The sequence below is a fragment of the Pelobates fuscus genome, chromosome 8 (assembly GCF_036172605.1).
Source record: "Pelobates fuscus isolate aPelFus1 chromosome 8, aPelFus1.pri, whole genome shotgun sequence".
NCBI lineage: Eukaryota > Metazoa > Chordata > Amphibia > Anura > Pelobatidae > Pelobates > Pelobates fuscus.
Genome location: NC_086324.1, coordinates 67,080,605 through 67,103,694, shown reverse-complemented (window position 1 = coordinate 67,103,694; position 23,090 = coordinate 67,080,605). Strand labels below are relative to the sequence as shown.

Here is a 23,090-nt window from a genome sequence, read left to right as displayed (position 1 = left end):
TCTTTTCTTTATACAATCATGTTCTGTAATAAAGATGCTGCACATTTAAATTAGCCTACATGTGCTGGTTGACGGAATGTGAATTCCTTTTGTAACAATAGTGTTAAATGTTACAGTACACTATTAAACAAAAAGATGGTACTGCTGTGAGCCTGGGTAACATCTGCATCACATGCTGGAGGTCTGGCTTTCCCTTCTGCAGCTCCCTGGTAAACTGGTCCATCCCTCTCCCCACCTGTGTTGATTTTAACTGCTGCCTGTGCATTTCTGCAGACAAACACTGAGCATCAAGTGATTTCAGCACAATCTTGAACTGGAATAATGAAGCTTTCACAAACTGCAGGGGATCCAGCTCTGCGGAAAGATGTATCTGATCCTAAATATAAAGGTAATATCCATAAGACTAATTACCAAGGATAGATAGATAGATAGACAGACAGACAGACAGATGAAATGTGAAGGTGGTATCAATGAGAATTAATACAATGGATTGATAGACAGAATATTGAAGGTAATGTCTGTAAGATTAACTATACACAATAGATAGATGGATAGATACATTAAATAAATACATACACTATATTAGATGAGAGAGTAGATAGATAGATAGATTAGATAGCATTAAATATGTATATATATATATAGAGAGAGAGAGAGTATACCTTAAATATGTAGATAGATAGCATGTATTACATGTGTAGATTATATCACACTAGGATGCTAGATAGATAGATAGATAGATAGATAGCATGTATTACATGTGTAGATTCTATCACACTAGGATGCTAGAAACAGTTATTTTGTTAATATCTGTAAAATAGGCATGCTCACAACTACAAGCACTGATTGAAATAATGCAGAATTATTTGAAATCCTTTGCAATCCAGTTGCTGTTACTGCAGGTTTTTAGACAATGATTTAGATCAATGAGATTCCCAATAGATATCACTGAATTATCACAGAGCTATTGCTAACAATTACAACACCTGTAATCCCAGGTGTGCAGACGGGTCTAATAAATGTCTGATTGAAAAAAAAATCAGGTATGCAAATATTATTTATCTGTAGGTCTGATTTATATATTTCACAATAGATTTTCAATTGATCATTTCTGTTTGTGTATACAGATTTAAAATTCTATGTGTATACTAGTTATTTACAGAGGCTGGACAATTAAACACCCAATATATTAAAAGCAAGCTTCTTATGACAAGTAGTATTGGACTGTGTATAGTGGGATATTGCGATAGTTGTCAAAAAGGAACATGCCATGAATGAAAGGCGACTGTACTCCACTCTCTGTGCATCCACCAAATGTTATTTGGAAAACAGTGTAAAAGATTATCCATAATACCATATTACTTTTTATCTTTGCTCAAAGGTTGCTTTTTTTTAAGTGTCTGTCAATCCTACTTAAGCTACATTGTATATTTGTATTATAAACTGGATCACACATGTTCAGATGCACTGATTCCTCCCCCCCCCCCCCCCCCCCCCACCCCCACACACGACTTTTGTCACTGTACAGTTATGGTGATAAGCGACTGCAATAGCCATTTTCTCCTACTGACATCGTTGAACTTTTTGCAGGTTTTGTCACTGTGTAGCGCATGTTTTCATTTGTAAAGCTGTTCTCTTGACATATTTAATAATTTAGATGCTTTTGTGATGGATACGCTTGCAATTTAGACATCAGATTTCTTTATGCTACTTTGAAAGCTTACAAATGAAATGTTATTTATTACAATACGCAATATTAATTGGATATTAACCTAATATAACGTCGCACATGCATACATACACACAGTGGGTATTTCCATTATGATAGACAGACAGACAGACAGATTTACTTTTTAATTAACCAAGTAAATAGGCTACAGAATGTATTGAATCTTTAAATAGCTATTAAAGGACCACTAAAGTAACCCAGGCCACTTCAATTCAATGAATTCAATGGACCTTTACTGTTAACCCTGCAATGTAAAACATTGCAGTTTTGAAGAAACTGCAATGGTTAAATCTATATCTAGTGACTGTCTTACTGATTGATCAAATCTTGGTCACATGATGCAGAAGCACCATTATGCACAAGCAATCATTGGTTCAATACTTTCCTTTGAGGTAGTTGGAAAATGTACACACACTTGTCAAGCAAGCACATCAGGTCCCCAGTAATTGTATTAACTACAATGGAAGCCAATTGATACACGGGGATGGGGGTGGAGCCTGACTTAGGGGAGGGACACTAAATTGTTAGGGATACAGGTTTGTATTCCTAATACTTTAGTGTTCTTTAAACCTTTACGCTTTAATCATAACTATTTAGCACTAGAACAGCTAGTTGCCAACTTTATGATCTCAGGATGTGGCTAACCAGATTTCCCACTGAAACAGCCATCCGTTTCTTTCTGTTGCATTGCTGCCCTGATCAGAAAGATGTCCAGTACCCTGCTTGACTAATAGCCTCTCCCTTCATTGCGTAAAAATATTGCCTCTGACAAGTCCCAATAGATCATATCCTTTTATCCTTACAGTCTGATATATATAGCAATGGGAAATAAAATGCACACCCTCTTTGAATTCTATGGTTTTACAAATCAGGACATAATAACAATCATCTGTTCCACAGCAGATTTAAAAATTAGGTGAATACAACCTCAGATGAACAACACACATGACATATTATACCATGTCATGATTTATTTAAAACATTTTTTTTAAAAATGGAGATGCCATGTGTGAATTTCTAAGTACACCTTATGATTCAGTAGATTGTTAAACTACCTTTAGTAGCAATAACTTGAAGTAATCATTTTCTGGATGACACAACTTCGGCCAAGCTGTAACTATCGAACAGATGGCCCTACATTTGACTCTAGAATACGTTTGTATACAGATCAGTTAATTGTCAACTTAATAAGTGCAAGATACCCAGGTCCTGTGGCTGCAAAACAAGCCCAAATTATAACCCCCCTCCCCACCACCGTGCTTGACAGGTGGTATGAGTTGTTTGTGCTGATATGCTGTGTTTTGGCCAAATATGCTGCTGTGCATTATGGCCAAACATAGACAAATATATCCACTTTGGTTTCGTCTGTCCAAAGAACATTGTTCCAGAAGTCTTCTGGTTTATTCAGATGCAACTTTGCCATCTTAAGCTGTGCTGCCATGTTCTCTTTAGAGACCTTTCAAAACAAACCATACTTGTTCGGTCTTTTTCTAATTGTACTGTCATGAACGTTAACATTTAACATGCCAGCTGAGGCCTGCAGAGTTCGAGATGTAACTTGGGCTTTTTGCAATTTCTCTTGAGATGAACTGACCTTTGTGTAAATTTGCTGGGACGATCACTCCTGGGGAGATTTGCAACTGTCTTTAAAGGAGCACTATAGGGTCAGGAACACAAACCACAATTTAGCCACCCTGGTCCCCTCATGCCTCCCTAAATATAGGAAAATCTTACTTGTATTCAAGTCTGCAGATGCTTACTTTGTCCCCGTTTCCTTTAGACCTGCCTACTGCCCGCTGACATCAGCAAAAGTGGTAGCCTAATCCAAACACAATGCTTCCCCATTGGATTGGCTGAGACTGACAAAGAGGCAGATCAGGGGCAGAGCCAGCACAATTCAAACACAGCCCTGGCCAATCAGCATCTCCTCATAGAGATTAATTGAATCAATTAATCTCTATAAGGAAAGTTCAGTGTCTGCATGCAGAGGGAGGAGACACTGAATGTTTGGATGCATTTTAGGCAGCCCTGACCCAGGAAGGATCTCTAATAGCCATCTGAGGAGTGACCAGAGAAGTTATCACTAGGCTGTAATGTAAACACTGCATTTTCTCTGAAAAGACAGTGTTTACAGTAAAAAGCCTGAAGGTAATGATTCTACACACCAGAACAAATAAGCTCAATAAGCTGTAGTTGTTCTGGTGACTATAGTGTCCCTTTAATGTTTTCTACTTTTGAATAATCAGTCTCACTGTAGAATGATAGACTTTAAATGCTCCAGACCAACAAACTACTAAAACTTTGGCTTTTATAGAAGTGGTCACACTTGCTGATGATTAATTAACCAATAGCATTTGATTACAACACATGTATGCTACTTAGTCTGTTAGTTCCTATGGAAGCAGTAAATGTGTAATTTGTTTTTCACACAATCCTCCTCCATTTTGGATTTTTTTTTTTATAAATTATGACACGGTGTAATATGTCACATGTTGTTGTTCATCTGAGGTTGTATTTAACTAATTTTAAGACATGCTAAAGGAACAGATGATTGTTATTATGTCCTGATATGTAAAACCATATCATTCAAAGAGGGTATACTTTCTTGTTCCCAGGGCTTTATATATATATATTTTTTTTTTTTTTTTTTTTAAACTGTGCGTTTGAAATGCCAAGCATTATTTGAGAGATAATAATTGACACTTAAATTGTCAAAACAATAAAAAATTGTGCTGTGACCTTTAGGGTGAATGGTAACTAGTGCAAGCTGGTACTTTGAATTATGAGCTACCAGCAGCAGAACTATTCCCAGGGCCCACAAGCTGAGGTGGCCATCAAGGGCCACCTGAAGGACATCTATGATTAGGGAACTAAGATTACCAATGAGGCGAGCGGGAGAGGGATAGAGGAGAGCATTAGAGAATGGGTAAGGGGCTTGGACAAGATTCACATCAGATGCCAGATGCCACTGGGCCCAAGGGAAGCCAACCTTCTGCAACCAAAATGTATGGAAGCAGGGAGGGTCTAGTAATATGTAAATTGTGATCTTTGTGTGTGTATGCGTGCATTTGTGTGTGTCAGCATGTGTGTATGTATCTGTGTGTGGCCAATATCTCAGCATTCAAACCTACACCAAAACTACATACAAACACCCCCTGCATTGAAATACCAAAACTACATAAAACATATGCCTGCAAATGCCAACTCTACATACAAAGGCTACACACAAGTACACCACTGATATTAAATAGCTACAGTACATACAAACACATAACTGCATTCAAATGCCAACACACAAATACACACCTGTGTATGTGCACACTGACATACTATGTATAAAAACATACTTGCATTCAATTCATACTGCTCATAAATACAGTCCTGTAAAGATTGGCACAGATCCCCTGCTTGCAAAGCATCATAGAAGAAGTTGTATGATAAATGGGGATCTACCTTTTGGCCAGTCACACCACAGAGAGCCGAAACAAATTCTTGCAACAGGTTCCTCTTTACATTAGTGATGCTACTGTAACATATTGTTAGAGGGTAACTGGCTGTTATCTATATTAAACTTGTTACAGTCAGTGAGGATTTATAATCTAGTTTACAATGAATCACTGTAACAAACACAATAAATATAAAGTCATCTAATTAATCTAGGCTGCGCTATGAGTGTGGGGTGGGTTGAGAAGTATGTGTTTTCTTTAAATAGACATAAGCAGAGAGTGGGGAAGGGAGGGGTGAAGTGTTAAGAGGTCTGCGAAAAAGTATCTGTATGTGAGAAATGAAAGTTTGATGAGTGCTTGTTAAGACACATGAAAGTGAAGCTGGAGGTGAAACGAGTTTGTGCATAACATTGAAATGTGAGAAGAAAAATGTGTGTGTGGGTATCTTTTTCATGTGTTTGTAAGAAATATGATTGTAGGCAACAGACTAAAGGTAATATTCTTAAATGTGACGTATACTGATAGGTATTATATAACAGACAGGCTACCATGATTATAATCAGACATTATGGATTATACATATATATAATGAATTAATGCTATAGGTAATAAACGATTTGAAGACTTTCAACTTGAGTACTTGTTAAAAAGATGTAGTCCTAATGATTGAGATAATAAAATAACGGATTTGATCAACAATAAAAGCCCAGGCTCTCCATGATAGTGAATATTGTCATTTGATCCATCTTTCTCTGGGTTGGCAAGTAAGCCACATCAAAACATGGAACTGGTAATTGGGAAGATGCACAATGTGGTCTTCGGAAGAGATGCAAAGGTGCATGAGATACTGGTTTATAAAATGTTTTGTGGTACGTCACAGCGGTTGGGAAGGTGCAGGTTTGTGTGATGGTAATTTGGAATGGGTTCTAAAGTGTGTGTGTCATAAGGCAGGGTCTTAAAAGCATAGAAATAGGAGTTATTATGGATGTTATTATACTTAGTTGGAATGGTGGGTACAAAGGCATACATATGTACATCTGGAATAGCATGTACAGAGGTATACAATGGTGTCTGTCTACTTGTGGCTGAAATAGATCTGTGTTTGAAAAGGAAACAAATTACCATGCCAATGAATTAGTTTAATCCACTGTTATATTTGAACACTGACAACTAGCCTCTCAAACTCTGAGTAATACATGATGCAGTGCATGCGCAGGAAAGATCCAGGTAAGCATCAAATCATGCAAAAATTATTTGACAGATTATACTGGGGCACCACTAGGAGCTTCTGGCACCATAACCACTACAGTTAAAAAAGCATTCCTAAAAAGCATTGGGGATCCAGTTATTAATAACATAACAATTTGGATATATAGATCATCCCATTGATCTTTCTCCCACTCTCCTAACTGCCTCTCTTCTGCCACATATGCCAGATAATATTGCATGTACATATTCTTCTCTTACAAATGTAAGTTAAAATCTTTACATACAACAGAATTGAAGGAGCTGTTATGTTGCAGTTCACGCCTGAGCTTTTGCCAAATGTTCAGCTCTCTAATTAGGCTGAAAGCTATGGAGAGCCAGTGGTTCTGCATTGCTGGAAACCGCAGCATGTAACAGATATAGAATCTCACCTATCACCATGGCAACAACCCCCATTCATTGCATATGACAACACAGACAGTCCCAACGTATTGACATTATAGAGCTATACGATTTAATAAACAAAGCTTTTGCACTCTGAACTGGTAACAATGAGCAATATAAGTCTTGATCAACAATCCAAGTTGAATACACAAAGCATACTGTGTGTAAATTAATATATATGTTTTTGAAGGTCATAACGGAGATTTTCATAAAAGGCTTGCTATTTTTAGGTTTTTGGCTTCAAGATGCTCTACTGGGTTTTCCCAAGCAAATCATCAGCAAAAATCGTTGCAGTGATGTCCCTGGTGAGTCTACATATGAAGACACTAACTATATATGTGTTCACAGAAAAATACAGATGAGAGCTTGCACAATGTGCTATTATGGAGCAGAGAAATATGTACAATTATTGCACAGTTTTTTGTTTTTTTTATATTGTAATATAAAGTGAATTTCTAGCCTGATCTGTGCCATTTTATTCTACTAACAGGTTGAGTGTCAGCGGGATGCTTTGCTCTGCTGTATTACGATCACAGTGGTAGTGCAATAGAATTGTGTATGGTGCATTCAAAACAAGTCTTACTCGAATAATTATTCAATATACAAATTCTTCAGGGGCATAGACTGTGGCATTTTGATTGTGATCTAGCAACATATTTCAACATGACCAGATACACAGGAAGAGTAAAAGGTTACTTTGTGTCACATTTGCCAGCTTACACAAGCCAACTTGTTAAAGGCTCTTGTCTAAGCAGAAATGTTACTTATATGGCAAAAGATTTCTCTGTTGCACTTCAAGTGAACCCAATATTGTCTATATACCATTGTTAAGAAACTTGATTGTTCCAGATTGTGGAGCACCGGGAGTGTGACGAGTACCTTCGCTTTATGGTTTCAAAATAATTTTACAACTTAATAACTTAACAATTTGGATATATTTCCCTTTCCATGATATTTCTCCCACTCTCTTAAGTTCCTCTCTTCTATGTCTGACTGTCAGAAATATTTGGGGATCCTACACGCAGATTGTAAAACGTCACAAGGACAGAGAATAGTGGAAACGAGCCAAGGTCAGGGATGCCAGAAATCAGGGACAATGAGAGTACAAGAGCCAAGGTCAAAGGAAAACAGAAGTCAGAATAGTCAAACAATGCCAAAAAGTAAAAATCTGAGAGAACCATACTAAGAAAATGTGCTATTGGGACTATGAAGAACTACCACAGGCAATGAGACTTTCCCTGGACTCCACTTAAATACTGTGTTCCTTGATTTGTAGCCCCGCCTCCCCACCCAAAACATTTGTATTCAAACGTTTTGTGTGCAGTTACGTAATTTGTGTCATGATGTTGGCGCGTATGTGCCGCATCATATAAAGGGGCGGGGCTATCGCGGCTGGCGTGAGAACCACTGGGAACAAGTGGAGAGCTGTTGGATATGTCCCAAGTCCCCTGCATGATGATGCCAGCTTGGGGTATAGCCTGAGCCAAAACACAAGGTACCCTGACACTGACTGGTTGTCCATTTCCTGAAACTCTTTTTCAAAAACTGTCCTCCTTCCCTCCCTTGAAAACAATCCCTCTTTGTTCACTCTCTGCAGATCAACAGTATGCCCATTAACTTAACCACTCAACTCTTAAGCTCCTTGCCTTGGTATTAGTATGACTGTGGGCTTACTTTTATTTACCATATTCAATATATCTTAAAGTCCTAAAATTTACATCTCTGAAATATATCTCTCATGCTTCTTTTGAATGCATAATTTCCTGCTTTGACTAATGTAACACATTCTGTATTGGTCTCTCCAAGCCTGTACGTTACCATTACAGTCTCTAATGAACGTACCAACCAGGATATTACTTGCCACTCCTCAATCATGTGTTTATGAATCCATCCTTGGATTCAGGATCCAATTAAAAATACTAGCACTAGCCTATAATCTTAGTGACACCAACAAGAGGTGTCATAGAAAAGGCTGAGTTTAAAATCTTTAGACCAGAACCACTACCATAATCTGTATTTCTTCAAATGCTTGTAGTGTTCCTTTACTTTACTGCCATACATGCCTTTCATGAACATTACAACATATAGGTAACCTGGAGGTAAAAAGATCGAGTAAGGTAACAAGCAAATCATATGGTTACAGTTAAAATGTCAGGTGTAGCCAAACACTTTCTGAAATACGATCTTAGCTACTATAAAAGAGCATAGTACTACTACAGGAGAGAATCTGCAGGCAATGATGCCGCAGGGTCTGAATACTATGCTGTTACCTATTTTGTACAGAACTGATTTATCATCATTTAGTTCTAGTCAATGTTGTGAATGTAAAAAAAATGACAACCATTAACAGCATTAAAAATACATATTTATTTTTTATTTCATTTTTGTATTTATTTTTTTAACAATGTTAATGTAGACCTTTAAAAAGGAACATTCCGAGCAGGGTAAGTAGTCAAACCATTTGCAAATAACTTGACAACTTATTGGAGATCTGCTCGGCGCTGGTCACAGCCTTTAGGAGAACCAGAAGCTCATGCGTGTAGCTTCTATTAGCTCCCCTGAACTAAGCCCTGCAGTGACTAAGAGTGTCTTCCGTCAATTAACTAAGCCCTGCATGGCCAAACTAGATCAGTACAGGGAGCTCCTTGCTCTCCTGGAGGAGGTAACCTGCGCCTGATGTACTGGAAGTACATGCATTGCAGTGATTAATGTGCTTGAAGTGTTCCTTTAAGATTCTTTGACAGATAGCGTTCAAGTAGGAACATGCTATGCATAAATATAAATAACAGAATAAAAGAATAAAAGAATGGGCAATATAAAAATTGTGCTGCAAACTTATCAAACGTTTCCATATAGAGTCATAGTATATTATTATAAAATGTGAGAAAGCAATTAAAATGAGTGCAGTGATATTATTAAAAATTTAATTGGGAATTAGCTTGAAGAAAAGCTTGAAGGGCTTCATTTGATTGTCTTTTTGCCATCTAAATGATGATGGGGAATAAAAAGTCTATCTTTCTCTCACCAGTGCTCTCAAACCCCTCAAGTTTTCCTGATAGACAATGAATTTGGGATGTATTCACAAAATTGTAGATTATGCTAGCTTTAGTGTACCTATAATCTTAATTTTATTAATGACAGGAGGCGAGTATTTGCTTAAGTCTCTCTTTACTAGAACTCCACAGCAGCACAGAAAAAACAACCAATCAGAAAAAAGTTAGGTACTATAAAACTCCCCTCCCCATGCATCATTTCCTCTTTCAAGCTGCGACAAAACAGAATAAAAGGCAGAGAACATCATGGGGAAGAAACAAAGTCCTAGATACGATGAATATAACGACGTCCACCATCCGAGAGTAATCGTCAAACTAGACAGTGTTGATGGACTGTAAACTGAAACGAGAGAAAAACAGAATCGAACAGGTTGATTATCCAATGAAATGTACTCTGAATAAACATGTAGGTACCCAATGTAGCAACCAAAATAAACCTTAATATGTAGATATCCCAACCCTACTTATGAAAATAAACATAGATATAAGAACAGGCGACAGGTAGCAGAATCAACAAACAAAGTTGCATACGTACCTGATTAATCCAATTTTTTTACATAAAACAAGGGTGGGAAAAGAATGGGTGGGAAATACTCGCCTCCTGTCATTAATAAAATTAAGATTATAGGTACACTAAAGCTAGCATAATCTACAATTTTATAACATGACAGGAGGCTTCGTATTTGCTGTTTCAACGCTCAGATCACCAATCCAACGCTGTTTGTGTCGCTGGTACCTATTCCAGGAGATAGCAGAGTAATCCTAATTGTACTTACCAACTGCGAAAAAACGACAGTAGACGGGTCAATGAAGATGTCAGCCGACGAAGCATCTCAAACACGGAAAAAACACCATTTGCTGATAGATCCATCGAACTTGATGTTGCCACCCGCTTCCTAGCGGACGGGACCTGAGCTTGGAAGCTGACCCATCAGCTATCTTCATGTAGTTGTAAAATGTCAAAGGCCGTTTGCGGACGTATGGTCGCGAGAAGAAACTGCCATCATGTCTCAACTCTTGATCTGTAGGATGGTTCCTCCGATCGTGTCAGGGTCATCTGGCGACTCGGCCTTGCAGGTAGATCCCCAATCACAAGGAATGCGTCTAAGTCCACCAACAAGACGCAATATAACAGAGTATGATCATTCCTTCTCTCCTGGCCTACCTGGTGAGATGTCTCATCTGTAATGCAGTCGAGAGTGTGGTCAAACTAGCCGTATCCTAAGTGATTCCGATATTCCAAATGGACTGTGTAATCCTCGGACTATGTAGAGAAAAGATTCCAAAAGGATGTCCATTCATGGTTCCGAACTGAACTCGTGTGGAGGAAACAGTGGTCGACTATTTTCTGGAATAGAGAATCCCAGAAATATTCAAAGGGATGGAAAGTGCAAACCGGAGTGCAGATTTCCATCCAGATATGTCCTCGTCTAAGAGTGAAAGGTGTCTGTTTAGGAGTCGGGGTACCCCAGGTACTCTCACAAAATCTCGTAGGTCTCTTCGACGGTAGTTGAAGAGTAGGTTAGCGTGAATCGAAAAACAAAACGGCTCCCGCGAGGGGAAATAGCTAATAGACGGAGGACCCACCATCTCCGAACCCTGTTCACCAGGTATGCGTTCCGAGGAGATGGGGCAGTCCTGCCCCCTTATCCCAAGATCGTAACGACCGGGGAACTCAAGACAACCGGAATGTCCGGTCTTACCATGTGAACCATGTGTACGGTTACCTTCAGACTGGATAACAGGCCTTCCTAATCTAGGTACCCGAGCAAGGCAGTGTCCGTTTGCTCCATGAAGGTTTCCGTAGCTCCTGTCATCTTGATATGGGAGAAACTGTCTGCGCGGTTGGTCCGCAATAGTCTGGATATCCAAAACAGAAAGCAGTTCCCCGATATATATGGTGCAGAATATACCAAAACCTGCACTCTCGTAATACCTGAGGCCATCCGTTAGCCGTACCATTTCCAGGAGTGTGTGTACCTAAGTGATCCGGACCCAGTAGAGCCATTACAGGAGATAGAATAGAGGGATCCAGCCTAAAATGTATATCTTGTATGACTAGGCAGTCCTCTATAACGAAATCAGTAGCACGGACGTAAGATCCAATTGAATGCAGGAGGGACGCCCCTCTATGTAGTCTTGCACCGGTACAAGCCGGTGTGATGAGCAAATGGCCGGCCCTGTAGAGTGTCGAGTGTATGAGAGAGCCGCGTTCTCTACTAATGTGATCGATTAACGTGATAGCTTCCGGCTGATAGTCTGAGCAGGCCGCGCCCGTAAATAACCAAACAGTAGAGTCTACATCCGTGACCGGTTCTCTCTATGAGAATGTGTCCTCCAAACATGTCCTCTGTATCCAGCTCAGTAGCTGGCCAAGTTTGAGGGAGGGCTGCGCCCTCTAATAACAAATCAGTGTCCGGTCCTGTCTCTGAGAGGGGTTCGCTCTCTGTTCCTGAAAATAAAATATTCTTGGATTGAGATGATGGAGGGCCGCACCCTCCTGTGGTCCAAACTAGAGTCCCTAGAGACTCAGGGTGACCAATTGCAGGGTACACCAAATACCAATATCAGCATAAGGCTGATGGCAATCTACGGAAAAAAACAACAAAGAAAAAGAAAACTACCAGCTGACCGCCCGGATCCCGTGCGCGCACGGACGACCGTTGGTAGCCTGCGGAAAGCTGGAGACGTTCTCCGCAATCCACAAGCGCCCGGGAGGTTGGGGGAGGTCAAGTCAGGCCTCTCGACGACCTGAGCGAAAGGAAAAGGAAGTCGCGAAAACGAAAAAAATAACGTAGATAAGAGAAAGATACATAAATTCTAGATCAGATAGAAGGCAAATAGCAGGCCGGAAGGTAAGCCCCACTGAACAGAGCCAGGAGCTAACCTAACGTGGGAAATAACTACCGATACCTCTAGGGATACCAGGAAGCAGATACGGAGGTAGATGTAAAAGACAAGGAAACCACCGCGTTCTCCTTTAGGTGTCTGAGCACTGATCCTTGCCTGTGCGAAGTTTTCCTTGGAGATGTATGACCGGGTCCTTATAAAAAACCATGCCCTTCAGGCATGAGGTTTAGGGCCTTCACCCTACCCACCATATTCAGATGGCCGTATACAGGTGTCCTCTTGGATAGTATGGCAATGGTGCCTGTCTGGACACCTGCCTATTTCCATGTCACTGGTGGGCACCGGCATTTCCTCAGTGATATTCCCCCCCGGGCCTGCAGCCTAGCAGGGGTTCGGCACCAGTAGAGCAGGCCCGTCAGAATGGCACAGGCCCAGCAGGCCAAACGAATGGGCACAGGATAGTCGGCCAAGCAAATAGGCACGGACGTAGCAGGCCATACACATGGGCACAGACATAGCAGGCCGTTCTTATAGGCACAGACATAGCAGGCCGTTCTTATGGGCACAGTCATAGCAGGCCGTTCTTATGGGCACAGACATAGCAGGCCGTTCTTATGGGCACAGACATAGCAGGCCGTTCTTATAGGCACAGACATAGCAGGCCGTTCTTATAGGCACAGACATAGCAGGCCGTTCTTATGGGCACAGACATAGCAGGCCGTTCTTATGGGCACAGACATAGCAGGCCGTTCTTATGGGCACAGACATAGCAGGCCGTTCTAATGGGCACAGACATAGCAGGCCGTTCTTATGGGCACAGACATAGCAGGCCGTTCTAATGGGTACAGACATAGCAGGCCGCTTTAATGGGCACAGACGTAGCAGGCCAATCCTGGGTTGCGGATCATTATTATATTATCATAATATGGTATTTATATAGCGCCATTCTATTCCGCAGCGCTTTACAAGGGTATCGCGGGTAGAGGTCCCTAGAAATCGTAGATCCTCAGGGCATCCTGTGACATAGGACCACACACCAACCCTTTTAGACAGCGTAATGCCGTGTGAATAACCTGAACCAGGACCGGCAGTCCCTAAATGCCCAGCAGGCAAAATAGTGGTATACCAGCCGTAGCACATACAGGCTGAACCTGGTCCAGTGATTATAGTGCCCATGAATCACGACATACAGCGTGATTAATTTAAAACTGAGAAGGGCATGCACATGAAGCTGCAGACCTGTTTGAGAATTCTTCATCAGTATATGTCTCATCAGCATGCCATCTGAATAGAATTAGAGTCAGCATAGACTGGTCTCTCATATCAATCTGAGCCAGAGTTAGGTCAGCTTAGTTTTTTAAATACGCCCAGGATAGTGAGTATCTTACTAGAGTAGTCTGGTCTCTGTCTCCATGGATGGACCATGTACATAAATACCGAAGCATAGGGACTGGTAGTTAACCATAATTTTGCAATATAAAAATTTCACGTGTCCTTGCATCATATAAGATCCAACAAAAGATGATCCACGTGTTCCTCCAGCCAGCATGTAATTACACAACAGATTGATGTCTTGCTATACAGGGGATTTGAACTCATGGATGAAAATCCCCAGTGCAAGTCTGTAACCACTGAGCCACCATACATGTGCTTAGGCTATATCTAATAGGAGGTAGATAATGATAGGAGAGTAGTGAAGAAAAAAATGGACACAGACCTTAGTCCAAAAAAAGTCACATCAATGAAAGCATACAAATACCATGCAGAAAATATGCAAAGTGAGAATCCAAGAGACAAGCCTGGAATAATCACTTACAAATATCAATGTGAACTTAAATATGAATGTAGTCCAGATACTCACAGAAATAGTGAGCTACCTGACTTCTGGCTCTGTATGTGCCCTGTTACAGAGCCAGACCCCAGTGGGGACGAAAAACTCGGTGTCCGACCACCGTGGGAGGAAGAGGGGGCGCGTTTAGCAGGCGCACCCTCCTCTAGCTGGTCGGATGCACGCGGATCCAGGGGGGAGCCGCATGGCGAGGTGGCCATGTGCGTGAGCGATCCGGGCCGCCGGGTACTCACGCCTGACCGCGAGATACCCCGCGCGCCGGCAGACTCACCCTGGAGCACGGGGAATCAGAGGAGTTAGCCAAAAGCTAGTCTCCTGAAACCCCGAGCTAAGCGTCCATAGTCCGCGGTGAGGGTTAACCGCGGGGTGTTAGATAGTGGGGTAGGGAGAAAACGAAGGGGTTAACTGCATGAATCCCTGGGAAACACCCCATAAAAAACACCACAATGAGAGGGGGCTACCCCAAGGAAACAGGGAAGCCCAGAGACAGTAAAAAAGGGGGCAGTAACCCCAAACCACACAATATGAAAAAATAACCAAACATAGTAACTCTATATATAAATAACATAAAATAAATAGCTAGATATAGGAAGAAAAGTAAAAACAAATATAATATACAAGATGTATATATAAAAAATAAATAAATATATAATATATTCCATTCCTTAGAATGGCCAGGCTATGCAAATAGATAGACTAGTCAGAGTACAAGCCAAGGTCAAGGATAACAGAGAGACGGAATATGAAAGGACAAGCCGAGGTCAAGGATCAAAGAAGACAGAGTAAATGTGAGACAAGCCAAAGTTTGGTAACCAAATGAACAGACACAGTATAAGTGCTATTGGGCTGTCAAAAACCACAACAGGGCACTGAGATAAGGGTGAGGTTTGCTTATATATGCATAGGGAGCTTCTGGTTGTCTAATGTCCATTTAGCATTGATTACAAAACGTGGAAGGTGTTTAGTCCTTCCAGTGTGATCTCTGACATCATTACTGTGCGCCGGGTCATATAACCAAGTCAGGCGCACGTATAAGGACGCTGCACGCAAGCGAGCATGCAGCGTCAGAAATACTGACGGCCGGAAGTGCGGAGGCGGGAAGACACATCCCGTGGTCGTGGAAAATATGTTAGTCTGTTTGAGAAGGGTCAAATCATTGGCATGCATCAAGCAGAGAAAACATCTGAGGAGATTGCAGAAACTAGTAAAATTGTGTTAAGAATTGTCCAACGCATTATTGAAAACTGGAAGGATAGTGGGGAACCATCGTGACGGGTGCATCAGGGTAAGAAGAGAGGCATATGAAGTGATGCACCCATCATGCCTAGTGCCTACTGTACGAGCCTGTGGGGGCAGAGCTATGATCTGGCGTTGCTGCAGTTGGTCAGGTCTAGGTTCAGCAACATTATGTGCCCAACAAATGAGGTCAGCTGACTACCTGAATATACTGAATGACCAGTATATGGATTTTTTCTTCCCTGAATATGCACAGGCATATTCCAAGATGACAATGCCATAATTCATCGGGCTCAATTTGTGAAAAAAGGGGTTCTTGGGACATGAGACATAATTTTCACACATGGATTGGCCACCACAGAGTCCAGACTTTAAAACCATTGAGAATCTTTGGGATGTGCTGAAGAAGGCTTTGCGCAGTGGTCTGACTCTCCCGTCATCAATACAAGATCTTGGTGAAAAATAAATGCAACACTGGAAGGAAATAAATCTTGGGACATTGCAGAAGCTTATCGAAACAATTTCACAGTGAATGCGTGCTATAATCAAAGCTAAAGGCGATCCAACAATTTTTTGGTTGCAACTTTTTTTTTGGCCAGGCAGTGTTATATAGTGTTATATATACACACATACACAACTGCGTGCATGTTGTACAATGTATAAATGAGAGGCTTATAGCCCATGTGAGGAAAACAGTCTAAGTTACATATTGAAAAAAGTATTTTTTTATTTACAACTTTGTTTTCCGATCTATAACCTCATTAATTGGTAAACAATTTTTTTTCAAGTTTTTTTTCCGTACAGACAAAATGTTGTCTTTTGTTTCCATTAAATAATGCTTATAGTGAAATGAAAAACACATTTAAGGCACACTAAAGGTACCCAGACCACATCAGGTCATTGAAGTGGTCTGGGTACAGTGTCACTATTGCCTTTAGTCCTGCAATATAAAACATTGCATTTTCAGAGAAACTGCTATGTTTACATTGCAGCACGAAGACTGCCTCTAGTGGCTGTTTACTACACATCCATCTTGCTAGGAGACTCTTGGTTGCCTAACTACGGCTGGACGTCCTTACGCTCTGCATGAGGACATCCAGTGTCAGTGAATACTCCATAGGAAAGCATTGACTCAATGCTTTCCTATGGGTAGGGCCTAATGCACTTACAGCGCATGCACATTAGGTCACCCTATCCCACCATTGGATTAAGTTGAGGAGGCAGAGCACCAACATAGCACCAGGGGACATCTGCGATGGAATCCGGTAAGTAAATAAAGGGTTTTAGCCCTTTATTGGCCGAGTGCTGCAAGGAAGGGTAGGGGGACCAGAGGGAGTTATACTGTTAGGAATACAGGGTTGTATTCCTAACAGTATAGTATTCCTTTAGGCATTTCTTTCTAGCACACCCAAAATACTAGGATTATGTGGTTAAAACACATATAAAATGAGAAACATAAAATGAGACTTTATCCTTGCTTAGCAGAGTAACATAGACATAGAGCAAACTACTGAAAACTGTTCAATAGAAAAATGAGTCTAACTTATGTTCTTAAAAACAAAGTTTTTACAGTAATTTAGACAAATAAGCTGCAATTTAAAAATGTTCTTTTAAGACATCTTTACACAGTCACTTTTATTTGTCTGCATAAAATGGCAAACAAATGTTGGTATTGTAAGCTGCACAGGTGACAATGACGCAGATATATAAAAAAAAAATTATTACATCTCTAAATTGCTAATGGGGAAATGCATATAAAATCCTTTAATTTCCTTCATTCTGTGCAGAAGGTATATGCAGCAGTTCGCACAAGTATTACAAGCCCTGCAGGTGTTAGTAGCTTGTGTATAGCAGAAGCTACAATGCAATTATTACAAATGGGAGTAGACACATTAGAGTGTAGGTAATTACTAACTGCATTGTGATGCACATGCTATCCAACTCTTGGCCTTTTGTCTGTTTAAAATTATCTACATTGTTTACTGATACTAGGCAGCAGTAGTTAGGTCACCTTAGCTGCATAGAGTCATTTGAATTAACTTTTTAAACATTGTATTAATTCTTCACTAATTTCTTCCCAGTGTACAGGAGAACACACTTTGCTATTTTGGATATGTTGACCTAAAAATGTATAGTTACCTCAATTCCCTAAAATTTCTTGATTAGTAAATACACTTCTAGGCATATCTTTATACATTTAATCCAGTAGTATATTGGAAGAGGTTGTCGTCCTATAGAGCAAATGTAAAGTCTTTGTATTGTCTGGTATTTTCAAAGTATTAAATTTTTGGTTGCTGTTTATGAGTTTCCAATTTGAAACCTCATTATCAGAAACAGTCCTGTTTTTTTAGGATTGCCTAGTTATACTTAAACTGGCCTAGTTATACTTAAACTGTAAATTGAATCCACACACTTCTAAAACATCCACAAGCAACTGCCTATAATGTTCTGTCCCCTCCCAAGATGATATACCTGCTCAAAAGTGATGTCGCGAACATAAAACCGCCATAGACTTCAATAGGCAGGTGAATTTTAAAACCCACAGGGACTCTTTCTGGCCACAATAGTGGTTGAGGGGGGGGAGACCTACTCTCCTCCCCCCCTGGCCCCCACCCCTGGGCGGCGGGTGGGGGCCATAAAGATAATGAGGGGGGAACCTACTGTCCTCCCCCTCTCCGGCCCCCACCCCTGGGCGGCGGGTGGGGGCCATAAAGATAATGAGGGGGGAACCTACTGTCCTACCCCTCTCCGGCCCCCACCCCTGGGCGGCGGGTGGGGGCCATAATGGTAATGAGGGGGGACGACCTACTGTCCTCCCCCCCTGGCCCCCACCCCTGGGCAGCGGGTGGGGGCCATAAAGATAATGAGGGGGGGACCTACTGTCCTCCCCCTCTCCGGCCCCCACCCCTGTGCGGTGGGTGGGGGCCCTAAAAAAAACAATAAGGGGGGGACCTAATGTCCCCCCCGGCCCCCACCCCTGAGCGGTGGGTGGGGGCCCTAAAATTAACAATAAGGGGGGGACCTACTGTCCCCCCTGGCCCCCACCCCTGAGCGGTGGGTGGGGGCCCTAAAATTAACAATAAGGGGGGGGACCTACTGTCCCCCCTGGCCCCCACCCATGAGCAGTGGGTGGGGGCCCTAAAATTAACAATAAGGTGGGGACCTATTGTCCCCCCCCCGGCCCCCACCCCTGAGCGGTGGGTGGGGCCCTAAAAATAACAATAAGGGGGGGACCTATTGTCCCCCCCGGCCCCCACCCTCCCCCCGGCCTACCTACCCCCCTCACCCTAAAAATAATGAAGGGGGGACCTTTAACTAAAAACCTGTAAAAAAAATTAGATAAAAACAACTTACCATTCAATGTTTTCTTTCTTCTAAAATCTTCTTTTTTCAGCCCCAAAAAGGCCAAATAAAAAACCATAATAACCGACGCAATAAAAAAAAAAAAAAACAAGCGCAAAAAAAAATTCCATCTTCACCCATGGAGGGCTCCGCGCAGACTGAGCTCTGCAGGGCAGGGGAAGGCTTATAAAGCCTTGCCACGCCCTGCAATTAGGCTAAGAACACAGCGTGGGGAAATTCCAAAGAACTTTTCCACGCTGTGTAAAATGACACAGAGCACTGTGATTGGATGGCGTGGGAAAATGGCGTGGGAAAATTCCAAATAACTTTTTTTTTTTTAACAGTGAGCAGCCACAGGCTGCTCACTGTTTAATAGACATCCCCTACTCGAGGTATTGCGAGTAGGGGCACAATTTACTAATACTAAGTAATTTTTACTTAGTATTAGTAAATTTGGCTGAAAGACCACAACAAAAAAAATAGGGGGCGGACCGAACATCGCATATGTTCGCCATCCGTGGCGAACGCGAACACGCTATGTTCGCCAGGAAATATTCGCCAGCGAACCGTTCGGGACATCACTACTGCTTAACTCTTGTCCTCACATTTACAAGCAACTGCCTATCATGTTCTGTCCCCTTCCTAGATGTTATATCTGCTCAACTCTTGTCCATCACATTTATTAAAAGATTTGAAAAAAGAGTGCCAGAGGGCCTTCACATTTTTTTATTTATTTTTTTTAAAAAAAAGGAAGAATGTATTATTGTCAAAACACAGTTTGAATGCACAGTTATTTGGGGCTGTGTACAATAAAAATGAAGCTTACACTTGCAGATCTAAAAGGATTTTTTTTATTTCATTACATCCATTTGTGTCAAATATATTTATCAGAAGATTTCTTAAATGAGTAAAAACTTAAACCCCTTCAGTCACTTACCTAACTCCTTTTACATTGCAGCACTAAGTGTGAAAGGGACACTGCACTCAGACCACTTCAATTAGGTGAAAACAAACTTGTTTTCCTGGCTTTATAGGCTCTTGGAGTGCCCCCTACCTCGGCGCTGAAGGGGTTAATCCAGCGCCAGGCTCCCTCGGCGCTGGTGACCTCTCCTCCCCGCGTCGGCCAGAGCACGCGCGCATTCAAACACGTCCATAGGAAAGCATTACTCAATGCTTTCCTATAGGGATCTTTTTTGACACTCAGTGTAAATCGCGGAAGCGCCTCTAGTGGCTGTCAGGGAGACAGCCACTAGAGGCTTGTTTAACCCTGCAGTGTAAACATAGCAGTGTCTCTGAAACTGCTATGTTTTCAGCTGCAGGGTTAAAACTAGGGGGACATGGCACCCAGTCCACTTCATTGAGCTGAAGTAGTCTGGGTGCCTATAGTGGTTCTTTAATGTTTGAGGCTCTAGCTTTAAAATTTCTGCATGGATATTTTCCTTGACCTGCTCAAGTGTACACAGTTTGTTCACATACACTCACTCCTTTAGATATCCCCACAGGAAGTAATGAAGAGCTGAAAGGTCGGACGAACATGGCGGTCAATTAATGTGGGAATTTATTGAAATAATCCTCTCGCTGAACAGTTGTCTCAGGAGGTTTGAACTGCTAACAATTAAGTTACTTACCTGTCAAATCATATTCTGAATTTTAGTCCACCCTGTAGATGTTAAAGGAACACTACAGGGTAAGGAACACAAACATGTATTCCTGACCCTATAGTGCTCAACTCACCATTTAGGTGGCTTGCCCCTACTTAGCCACCTTAAAAAGTAATAAAACTCACCTTATTTCCAGCGCTGCATGGGTCTGTGGGAGCTAGTCACTCCCCTGATCCGCCTCCTTGATGACATCATCAGAATATGCCATTATGGGTGTAAATTTATTTCCTGGGCTACTATACAGTCTCAAAGGCAACGTAACCAATCTGGCAAATTTAAATTTCAAATGTAACACGCTATATTTGACCCTGTAAAAACTTCCCAAAACACCATAAAACCTGTACATAGGGGGTACTGTCTTACACGTGAGACTTTGCTGAATACAAATATGTGTATTTTATTGCAGTAAAAGCAAACAGTATTTTGACATCCACAGTTAAAATGTCACATAGAACTAAAACAATTTTAAAAATTCTTATTTTCTCCCATTTTTAAAAAAAAAATTTTATATTAAATTATGTTCCATACGTAAATATTTGATGTTAAACGAAAGCCCTGTTTCCCCTGAATAAAATGATATATAATAAGGGGGGGTGCATTTAATATGAAAGAGGTGAATTACGGTTGGACAGACATATAGCGCAAATGCCAGGTTTTGTTTAAGTTTTGTTCTGTTCACAACGTGTACATTTGGCTCAGTCCTTAAGGGGTTAAGGCACAGTTTGTCATGCTTATATGATATGAGATCTTCTGGCGGCATCTGAATTGTGGTGCTCTTATTTGTCTTTCTATACATTTTGGTTCTGAATTTATGTCACTCCATTTATTATGCTGTTTACTTTCTTAAATATCTGGGCCTCCCTCAGTGCGCAGTTTTTAGATGCGTATCACATTTTTATTACAACAGCACAGCTTGTTCTATTTTTTGCATGTCTCACATTTTGTGTTTGCTGGTATTTTTGGAAACACTTGGTACTCCAACTTCAGACCTCAGCTACTGTGATTGTCTCCAGAGTTCTCATTCACATCCTCAATGGACTGCTACAATGTACTTTTCTCTCCACTGTATTCAGCACTCAAGATCCTGACTTATTTCTTAAAGATTTGTTGGCTTCATTGCTATATACCAGGTAGCTATTGTTGCTAGCTATATCTCAGTACTTATAGAATTATTGAACACGACAATTCCTTCCTGTTTGCCTCTTGCTAGATCTAATTGTTATTTCAAGATTATACAAATATTTTCTGTGACGGGTTGCCTATAAATGTTATTTGCACTTTCCCTCTGCTGACCTATTGTTGCAGTGTCTACTTTCTCTTTCTAGGACAGTGATATTTAGGGTTATTTACTAATCTGAGAGGTCAAAGTGGAACATCTAAGGCCATGGTAGAGGAACTGAATGCATGACTCACTTTTTCCAGATCGGTTACTTTGACCTTGTATTTGAAATTCACCTTGCATTCTCACATTAGTAAATAACCATTAACATATTGTAGTCTGAATGCTTGAACTTTATACAAAATCAAATTAATTAATTCCGTGTTCAATTTCAATTTTTGTTTTACGTTACGCAATTTATACCATGTTATCTGCTAATCTGTGTTCTAATCTAAGCAACATATTTTCTATACTTTCAAAAATAGTAATCTTGACATTGACACTTTGATTTTATACTTTGACATGTCTACGTTGCACTACAAAAATAAAGAATACATTTATTTTTTGTATTAATTTCAAAGGACCAAAGGACTAATTTCAGTCCTGTAGGAGAAGCATTTGATTGGACTGTTCTTACAAGGCAGAGCGCATGTGTGCGGTCTGAACTAAGGAGTGGACAAAGGGAGGGGATAGAAAGAAATACAAATAAAATAAAAATCAGATTATATTATTACAAAAAATACAGTTAGGTGAAAATGGCGTTTCCCTGGCATGTGACGCAATGCATTTTGCCTCGCCCCTCGAGGCTTCTTCAAGCGCACATGCAGTTCTCATATATATATATATATATATATATATATATATATACAGTTCTCTGTGTACAAAATGTATTTAATTTACTCAAATTAGACACAATGTTTCTTTTTTTGCAATTTAAATTTTTTTATTTTTCAAATTATTTACGAAAAAAGGGTACAGAAAAGAAAAAAGGATGGGGGTACAGTCAATAGCGTTGAATAATCAGTTTAGCAATACAATTATTCATACAATATTATGCATTTATCATATTGCATTTTAATAATGAGTAAATAGATCCTGTCCGTATTTATTATATT

General features: G+C 40.7%; 1 protein-coding gene across 2 annotated transcripts in view; it reads left to right on the top strand.

Moving 5' to 3' along the window:
• The first annotated feature begins 220 nt into the window (after positions 1-220).
• Positions 221-23,090, top strand: part of MREG (melanoregulin) — a 58,297-nt gene continuing 35,427 nt past the window's right edge. The window contains exons 1-2 of one of the 2 annotated variants that reach the window (XM_063428725.1): positions 221-388; positions 7,056-7,130. In XM_063428725.1, coding sequence (XP_063284795.1) covers positions 322-388; positions 7,056-7,130 — 142 coding nt within the window. In that variant the 5' untranslated portion in view covers positions 221-321. The remainder of the gene's footprint in view (positions 389-7,055; positions 7,131-23,090) is intronic. The other variant, XM_063428726.1, reaches the window with a different exon arrangement.